Source organism: Hemibagrus wyckioides, linkage group LG18 (assembly GCF_019097595.1).
Source record: "Hemibagrus wyckioides isolate EC202008001 linkage group LG18, SWU_Hwy_1.0, whole genome shotgun sequence".
Lineage (NCBI taxonomy): Eukaryota > Metazoa > Chordata > Actinopteri > Siluriformes > Bagridae > Hemibagrus > Hemibagrus wyckioides.
Window position 1 is genome coordinate 3,600,001 of NC_080727.1, and position 10,000 is coordinate 3,610,000.

Consider the following 10,000-nt stretch of genomic DNA (forward strand, 5'->3'; position numbering starts at 1 on the left):
CACACACACCCACACCCACCCACACCCACCCACACCCCAAAAGTATTGGGACACCCCTCCAAATCATTGAATTCAGGTGTTTTTCAGGGGTTGCTCTCGGCCCCTTAGTTTCAGTGAAAGGAACTCTTAATGCTTCAGCTTCATACCAAGACAATTTCATGCTCCCAACATTGTATGTACAGTTTGGGGATGACCCCTTCCTGTTCCAACATGACTGCACACCAGTGACCAAACAAGGTCCATAAAGACATGGATGATGACAGTTTTGGTCTCCCAAAACCTTTGGTAATATAGTGTGTTTTATTATAATAAAAAAAATTGTTGGTAACTTGTAACACTCATCATCCTCCTCCTCCTCCTCCTCCTCCCACCCTGCTGTTGATCTATTTCCCCTAACATCATGTCCTGGAGGGGTTTTATTCTGAACAGAAAGCCACCGCGGCTGCAGCCTGCAGTTCTGAAAATGTGACTTCACATCAGGACAGCTGTTATTAAAGCGAAACACGCTGACTCGGAATGTAGAACTCCACACGTCCGGCGGAAACGAGGATAATCGATTCTCACCGGACGACCTCCGGAACGGAGAGAACACGAACGGTACAAATCCAACACGCAGCAGAGAGCAGAAGGTCAGCTTTATTCTGGAGAAGGAGGGAGAGAGAGAGAGAGACATATATGTAGAGATAAAGACATATGTAGAGAGAGAGAGAGAGAGAGAGATAAACAGAGAGAAGGAGGGAGAGATAAAAAGAGAGAGAGAGACAGAGAAAGAGAGACATGTATATATATATATATAGTGAGAGAGAGCGAGAGACAGATAAAGAGAGAGAGAAAGACATATGTAGAGAGAGAGAGCGAGAGAGGGAGAGGTAGAGTGAGAGAGAGAGAGAGAGAGACAGATAAAGATAAAGAGAGAGAAAGACACATGTAAAGAGAGAGAGAGAGAAACAGAGAGAGGGAGGGAGAGATAAAAAGAGAGATAGACAGTGAGAGAGAGAGAAGCTGTGCTGAGTCGAGTGTGTGGTCTCTCTCAGGCTCATCCCCTTTATGACTAATACAGACCTGGCCTGGCATCGTTTCCTCTCACTTCCTGTACGCAGAGGAAGAAGCCTGGTCTGGACAGCCTGGAGTCATTACAGGGACTTTAATACCTGACCACAAGAGCAGAGAAGCGATCAGGATTTTGGCCGAGCTCGGGGCATCAAAGAACAACGTCTCTAATAACTGACCAAGGCTGCTGAATGTACGGAGGAGGAAACGGAGGCTGGACATTACATTTCCAAATGTTTCAGAGGAACTCACAGTAGCACGCATTCTCCTGCTCCTTTAAACAGCACGGCCCTTTACTCCGAGAAGTCTGGACACCGGGAAAATCCTCGGAAGAAAAAAAAACCAAGCTGGAGTAAACGGTCCAATTTGACCTGAAGTGTCCAGATGTCCAGGTGCTGAATGCTCTGTTCTGATTGGTCGATTATTGCTCCTATTTCTAAAACAGCAGCTCTGACCACAAGATGAATCCGAGGTGTATGAAATGAAAGCGCTCGCTCAAAGACATCACCGTTTCCATGGTAACCGCTCTAAAAGACCCGACACCGGAGATTCCTTCCAAACTCCGGGCAGAAAACTTCACCAGGTCAACAGCAGACATGTTTTCTGCAATGAGAAAGAGCTTCTACTGCCTGGTTTAGTAAAAAAAAAAAACATGAGTGTGTGTGTGTGTGTGTGTGTGTGTGCGCGTGCGTGCGTGTGTGTTTTAACTTCCACTCTGGTGAGGACGTAGCTGTTAGGTGACATTAAGCCATTTTACACCATTAACTGTAACCGTAAATGGACAAAAAGTACAACATGGTGTTCTTTAATAATACTGTACATGTAGGAGAAATGAACCTGTGCTGTTTATAGGAAAACACTTCAACACACTCCAGATACAGTTTTAAAGGCAGGAAGAAACAACACTAATGCAGCTTCTATAACCTTGAACACTGCATGACTAAAAGTATGTGCACCCCTGACCATCACCTCATTCTTCCTTAAACTGCTGTATACAAGCTCTCTGCATCTTACAGTGTCTCTCCAACTGAGTTTAGAGTGAAACCCGAACCTGTTCAAGCATGACCATGCACAGAGAGAGAGAGAGAGAGAGAGAGAGATGGATAAAGCATGAGAGATATAAAAAGAGAGAGAGAGAGAGACAGAAAGAGAGAGCGATAAAGAGAGAGATAAAAAGAGACAGAGAGATATAAAGAGAGGGACAGCGAGAGAGCGATAAAGAGAGAGATAAAGAGTGAGAGAGAGAGATATGACGAGTGAGAGGTTGAGAGGTGTGTGTGTGTATATATATATATATATATATATATATATATATATATATATATATATATATATATATATATATATATATATATTATATATATATAGAGAGAGAGAGAGAGAAATATGAAGAGTGAGCAAGACAGAGAGATCTAGAGTGAGATATATATATATATATATATATATATTTATTGAGAGAGAGAGAGAGAGAAAGAGATATAGATTGAGAGAGAGAGAGGAATAACGAGTACATGTAAGAGTGTTCAGGTTCACGTGTACAGTCAGAGTGAACAGTCTGGATTTATTGGGAATAAATTTTTTACAGTTTGTTTGTTTTAAAGTTTTTAGCAGGATCGAGTCCAAACATCCACAGCTACCTTCACACGCATACAGCGCTGATTAAAACCGACAACAAAGAGTTTCCATGATCTGGAAGCGGGTGCGAGCGGAGAAACGAGCGATGTACAGCCAAGCACTCTGCCTCATAAACCTCTGGAGCTGATCAGCACACAGGAAAGAGAGAAAGAGAGAGAGAGAGAGAGAGCGCTACTTGGCACACGGCTGTAACGGGTAGTGGAAAGTGGACTACAGCCACGGTGCATTTAGAACAGTCCTGCCATGCCGTGTATGTGTGTGTGTGTGTGTGTGTGTGTGTGTGGTCATCAAATGGCTGTGTTTGTCTTTCAGCATGTATCACAGTGTTTTTCCCGTGTTTGTCCCAATGTCTGCTGTAGCTGTTGAGGCCTCGGGGTCTCTTTTATAAGGCGTTAATTAACGAAGTCCAGCTCATTCACTCACACACACACACACACACCATCAAGCTAGGGGGGGAAAGCAGAATGAAAATGTTCTTTACACTCGAACTACACACACAAACTCCGGCCAAACTAAACACCCGAACAGGAAAAGCAGGGCAAAAACACAATCCCTACAGGAACCAAACACACACACACACACACAGAGAAAAGGAAAGTTTACCCAGCACCAAGCTTTAAAAAACACTTAGCAAAGCAAAACATTTCCATTTATTACAAAGTGCCAGAGAATGTTTGCTTTTGCTAATTTGAGTAAGAAAACCTTGCTCCACTTTCCTCTAATGGCTTTCTATAAAAGAAGCTGGAACGTGAGGAAGGTTGAGCACGAAAAGCTAAAAAAACCCGCGTCGAAAATCTGCCACATTGCAGAACCGTGTCATGATCTAACCGCTAGCAGCGCTAATCCATCGTTGGAATGTGTAATTAGGGTGCTTGGCCCCTTGCGTCGCAGCCGTTAGAGCGGTTGCTAAGGCAAACACGGCGTTGTCGTCGTAGCGGCGCGCTCGCCCAATAACCCACACGTCGTAGCCGTTTTTCACTAATCCGCCCTGGCAGAGGATGGCCGGCTCCTCGGCCAGAGATTATGAGTGATGGGGGAAAAAAGGTCAGTGCTGGAAAAAAAAAAAAAGGGATGGTCGATCATACTCAAGAACACGATGCTTATTTTTTTTTTCCCCCACATTACGTTCGTCCATCGTATGCTGGACTTAAAGAGAGACAGAATGAGGGCATGCGATCAACGCTCTGCTGTTAGCATGCACCGTTCTCTTCTCATCTCAGGGCTGGTTTCTTCACTCCGAGAATGAAGTCATGGCAAATCTGGCTAGCGAAAGACGAGGAAAATGATACGCATAGTAACGCAGACGTACCTCAAAACAAACAAAAGCGTGTTAAAGGGATAGAAAAGCTGTGAAATGGCGTCCAAAGCGTCTGTAGCGGTCAGAAAGCTTGTATTGAGGCAGCTACTGATGATGATGATGATGATGATGATGTTAATGTGTGTGTAGCAGAACACAACAGTCAGCATCACTCAGCAAGACCTTACTGACGTTGGGGGGAAATATTTTCCTGAGACAAAGTAAAGTAAAAGTGAGACGGTTTCAGGGAGGCTGATTTACTCCGTGTTCACGTGTTAACGACGTGTCGTTCGTTTAGAACGAATCCTTAATATGACTCATGTCAGAGAATGGTTTTGTCATTTTGAACGGATACTTAATATGACTCGTCTCAGAAAGTGATTCTTTTATTTGTCCCAGAGAGTGATTCTTTTATTTTGAACGAATCCTTAATATGACTCGTGTCAGAGAGCGATGTGTTCATTTTGAATGAATCCTTAATATGAATTGTGACAGAGTGATTCGTTTATTTTGAACGAATCCTTAATATGACTCGTCTCAGAGAGCGATTTGTTTATTTTGAACGAATCCTTAACATGACTTGGGAACAGCGAGTCGTCTCTGATTCGTTTATGTTGTATCGACCGAAACTGACTGAAATGAACAAAATGACTCGGAAAAAAAGATTTCAATTTGCTGAACGAGATCCGAGTCAGTAAAATGATCCGAACTTCCCGTCACTATCGTGTGTGTATCTTGGGGGGGTCACCAGTCACCGAGAGTGTCCACAGATTTCGGCCACGCCCCCAAAACTCCATAAAAGGCAAAGCTCACGATGAGGAAATGACGACTAAACGGAAAAGAAAGTGCAACATTCAGGGCGCGTGAAATCTTTCCAATAACGCAGCGCAGCCACTGCAGAGTGTCAGCTACCACATGCCACTTTCTTTTTCTTTTCTTTTATCTATGCTTTTCTCTTTCTGGTCATTTTAAAATGGAGAAATCGCAAACAAAAATTGTATCAAAGCTAAAAAAAAAAATGTTCCATTTGGTTTGGCTTCTTCAGATGGAAAGTTCACGAACACCAACAACAACACCACAAAATAAATAAATAAATAAGTCAATCTCTTCTTCCTCTACTAAATGATTATAACGTTACACATGAAGCAGCTCTCATCGTGCTCCGGTTGACGAAGGGCTGAATAATGCATCGTAAATTTCCGTCGACAAACATCATTGAGAGTCATTATTAGCGGCGGGAACACGGCAAGCTGAAATCTTATCCGCGTGTGTACGACGCTGGGCTGATAAACATGTTGATTCCCGGTGTGTGTGTGTGTGTGTGTGAGTATATGTATGGACTTGTCTGTTTTTATCGGTTCCCCTGTCCTGCTCTTTTCGACGAGGGTTCTGGAACGATGCAGATAAGGCCATCTGTGAAACTGGCCGGTGTCCAGTTAACTAACTAACACCCACACACACCTACCTGATGATGCGCTGGGCAGCGTACTGGTGGAGGCAGCGGAATTGGGCAGACATGTTGGCCAGAGCTGCTAAGCAGTTTGTGTGTAGGTACTTATCCTGAAAAGAAAGAACAAGAACAGAGAATTAAAATCTTTTCACGATATTAAAGTGTTCCGTCTATCGGAGATGACCGCAAGACATTCCAGGATTCAGGGAACCCGAATGAAACTGCACACCTGAAATTTAGGAGGTTTAGTGTCTTTTCCCTCTCATCGTTTCCCTTTATTTCTTTTTCTTTCTGTTCCTATGGCTGGAATATAAATAGTGGAGGAGTCTTACCCTGGTGCGGGTCATGTTGAACTGGATGGTGCGAATCACCACGAGGATTAACAGACTGCCGAGAGAAATCTCCGTTAAAGCTCGCTCTGTGTACCAGCTTATGTTCTTCAGCGTCTGACACACACACAGAAAGAAAAAGAGAGAGAGAGAGAGAGAATAGCAAAGACTGTGTTTAATCACTGCCGGTCTGAAATTTTTATAGGAGGACAAAAAAACCTCTAAAAGTACAAATATATGTAAAGCAGGTATGGAGTGAATGTCCAGGAAATAGAAGACTGATTGAGTGAATCCTCCATCATGGCTGACCCTCTGCTCTGACCCCAACTCTTGAAGAAAGAATTTCACTGTGACGAAAAAAAAAAAAAGTTAAGATACACTATACTGCCAAAAGTTTTGGGACACGCCTCCAATTTGCTGAGACTGCGAGTTAGACCTCCAGTGCTGGACCTCACAAAATGGTCAAAAATTTCCAAAAACACTAAACCCTAAACCTTGTGGAAAGCCTTCCCAGAAGAGTTGAAGCTGTTCTAGGGCGGGACAGCTCCGTATTACATGTAGCATAGCATAACGTAGCGCCACACATCCGGAAGAAACGAGGCAAACCGGTGTGGGGCGGCTTTACACAAATGATCGTGTCCTAAACATCACAGGTGCTATGATGGATTAGACACAATGCTGTGAAACGTTCCTAACAGCCCAGGAAGTCAGGACAGGAAATGTTTTCAGAAGGTATTGTTAGACGGGGTAGGGCGGCAACGGCGGCAGAGATTCAGATGAAGTGTTAATTAAAAGCTGCGCTAATGGAGGAATGTCTGAAGAGTGCAGCTCGCAGGAATCTGACCGGTAGAACATTTAGAGAAGAACCAACTGTGCTTATCGAGGTGGAAGAGAAAACCGATTGGACTGTGTGTGTGTGTGTGTGTGTGTGTGTGTGTGCGCGTCTGCTAACCACTTCGTGTATAGAGCGGTTGAATGTGTCGTCCTCGGTGAGGATGAGGAGGATGATGAGGGCCATGTAAACATGATGGGAGTTTCTCTCCTCCACATGATAGAGGATCTCCAGAATTGGCATCACCTGATGAGGAGAGAGAGAGAGACAGAGTGAGAGAGAGAGACAGAGAAATAAAGAGACAGATAAAAAGAGAGAGAGAGAGAGAGAGAGAGAGACAGAGACAGAGACATGTATATATAATAGAGAGAGAGAGAGAGAGAGAGAGAGAGAGAGAAAGATAAAGAGAGACAGATAAAGATAAAGAGAGAGCGAGAGAGAGAGAGAATGAGCGAGAGCAAAAGAAAGAAAGAGAGAGAGAGCGAGAGAGACAGAGTGAGAAAGAGAGACAGAGAAATAAAGAGAGATAAAAAGAGAAAGCGAGAAAGACAGATAAAGATAAAGAGAGAGATAAACAGAGAGAGGGAGGGAGAGATAAAGAGAGAGAGAGACACACAGAGACATGTATATATAATGAGAGAGAAAGAGAGAGAAAGATAAAGAGAGAGAAAGACATATGTAGAGAGAGAGCGAGAGAGAGGATGAGCGAGAGCAAAAGAAAGAAAGAGAGCGAGAGAGCGAGAGAGAGAGAGAGAGAGAGAGAGATCTTAAGGAACAAGTTCAAAACCCTAACAGTGGAGAAAACTTCTGCATGAATAATTTTAGATCTTACATTATACAAGTACTCGGTACGTCGTTGCTATAGAAACGAGCGCATTTAAGACAACTGCACTAATATAAACCTTTTCCTGTTACAGTAAATTAATCAACGCCTTCTGACCAATCAGAATTAAGAATGCACCAGTGCATGGGGGAGTTCAGCCAGCGGTGCCAGTAGATGCTCACCAGGTTCTCCATGTCGGTTCTGGAGAGCATGTAGGTCTTCATGTTGGGGTTCTGGTGCAGCAGCGTGTAGAGCAGAAGGGTCACCTGGTCCGACTTCTGCTGCTCACACAGAGCTGTGTACAGGCTGTTGAAGTTGATCTGAAACATGTGAGGCTGAGGAGATGGGATGGAGGACGTATCTGCAGCACACACACACACACACACACACACACACACAATGCCTACACATTCACTACTGGGAGAAATGATAAAGTTGAAGCTATTTCCAAACCCAGTGCTAAGAGGCTGTGTATAATCACTTGTTTAATGGAATTTTTGTCCTTCTCTTAGCAACCAATACGCTGACCATTGCTGCTGCGCCACTGGATGCTGAGAATATTCTAATGTCCAGGATTTTTCATTATCTGCTGCGCTATGCACAGTAAATAAACTAAAATAAAAGGAAGATGGAGGAGATGGAGGACCTTGTGTGTTTTTGAAGCAGGTGATGGCTTGTCTGTAAGGGTTCGGCCAGTCGGGGCCGTCGGTCAGATTGGCCAGGACCAGCAGCAATAACAGGCTCTGATTGGACAGCGGTAATGGATTGTGTTCCTGCTCCGCCCCAGGTTTGCTGCCGGCTCCTCCCAATGTAAACACGCTCCATAATCCACCTGAATAAGCAGAGAGAGTGAGAGAGTGTGAGAGAGAGAGAGAGAGAGAGAGAGAGGGCGACAGGAGTCAGAGAGAGAGCGACAGGAGACAGACAGAGAGAGAGAGACACAGGAGACAGAGAGAGTGAGACAGGGAACAAAGAGAGAGAGAGAGAGACAGGAGGCAGAGAGGGAGCAACAGAGAGAGAGTCAGGAGACAGGAGACAGAGAGACAGGAGACAGAGAGAGAGAGACAGGGAACAAAGAGAGAGAGAGAGACAGGAGGCAGAGAGAGCGACAGGAGAAGGAGGGTGAGAGAGAGAGAGAGAGAGAGAGAGAGAGAGAGAGAGAGAGAGAGAGAGGGTGACAGGAGTCAGAGAGAGAGCGACAGGAGACAGACAGAGAGAGAGAGACACAGGAGACAGAGAGAGTGAGACAGGGAACAAAGAGAGAGAGAGAGAGACAGGAGGCAGAGAGGGAGCAACAGAGAGAGAGTCAGGAGACAGGAGACAGAGAGACAGGAGACAGAGAGAGAGAGACAGGGAACAAAGAGAGAGAGAGAGACAGGAGGCAGAGAGAGCGACAGGAGAAGGAGGGTGAGAGAGAGAGAGAGAGAGAGAGAGAGAGAGAGAGAGAGAGAGGGCGACAGGAGTCAGAGAGAGAGTGACAGAGAGAGAGTGAGTGAGTGAGTGAGAGAGAGAGAGAGAGAGAGCGACAGGAGTCAGAGAGAGAGCGACAGGAGTCAGAGAGAGAGCGACAGAGAGAGAGAGTCAGGAGACAGACAGAGAAAGAGAGAAAGACAGGGAAAAAAATAGAGAGAGATAGAGAGAGAGACAGGGAACAAAGAGAGAGAGACAGAGAGAGAGAGAGAGAGAGAGAGAGAGACAGGAGGCAGAGAGAGTGACAGGAGAAGGAGGGTGAGAGAGAGACAAGAGACAGACAGAGAGAGAGAGACAGGTTAAGGATTGTGTGTGTTCAGCATGCTGTCAGCAGCAGTAGGAGTTAGAGGAACTAACACAAGGCTTCCATGAGATTCATGTTTCCCCTCAACACTCCTCACAGGCACCGGAACATTTCACTCCCGTCTCCTGAACAACTAAAAATCATCTCCGACTGCGCCTGAGTCCCAGAGATGGAAAAAAGAAAGGACGCACTCGCACCTTTACTTCTGCACAGTAATCATACAGTGTAAAGGAAAGCACTGCTGCAGGGCATGCGATGATGCAACCAGCTCCAGGAAGAGACGGACATGTCGAAAGCACCGCGCCACAAATTCCGGGATTTGCTTGGTTTTAATCTGGGATTCCGGCTCCTGGGACGTCACCGGCCTCGGGGCTTTACTCCGGAAAGCTGTGGGATGAAGGTCACCGTCAGGGTCACCCCAACTGTGAGTCGAGGACCTCGGCAGATCATCTTCTTTTCTTTCTTTTTAATGGACAGTGTATAATGGGATGTCCGGTATTTTGCACATAGGTTTGTTTTTCAGAAAGACTGTGTCTATGTTAGGAAGCAGATTAATAATTTAGGACGCAGCCGAAGAAGAGACACAAAGAGAAGGATTTATAATTTACACTTTTATACATAAATCATTTCTGCTTTAAACTGAAGGTAACGTGTACATCTGATAGAGCTTTCACACAACACCTGCTACTCCAACAGAGACGGAGGGAGAGAGAGAGAGACAAAGAGAGACAGACAGACAGACACAGAAAGAGACAGACAGACACAGAAAGAGACAGAGACAGACAGATAGAGAGACAAGGAAAGAGACAG

The 10,000-nt window shown here is 45.0% G+C and overlaps 1 protein-coding gene across 1 annotated transcript in view; it reads right to left on the reverse strand.

Annotated features, from left to right (window-relative positions):
• dym (dymeclin) overlaps nucleotides 1–10,000 on the reverse strand; it is an 80,384-nt gene that overhangs the window by 44,977 nt on the left and 25,407 nt on the right. Inside the window, exons 9-13 of the mRNA XM_058415203.1 lie at nucleotides 8,063–8,248; nucleotides 7,599–7,777; nucleotides 6,714–6,839; nucleotides 5,765–5,878; nucleotides 5,448–5,542 (exon numbers count right to left, since the gene is read on the reverse strand). Of these exons, the coding sequence (XP_058271186.1) occupies nucleotides 5,448–5,542; nucleotides 5,765–5,878; nucleotides 6,714–6,839; nucleotides 7,599–7,777; nucleotides 8,063–8,248 (700 nt within the window). The remainder of the gene's footprint in view (nucleotides 1–5,447; nucleotides 5,543–5,764; nucleotides 5,879–6,713; nucleotides 6,840–7,598; nucleotides 7,778–8,062; nucleotides 8,249–10,000) is intronic.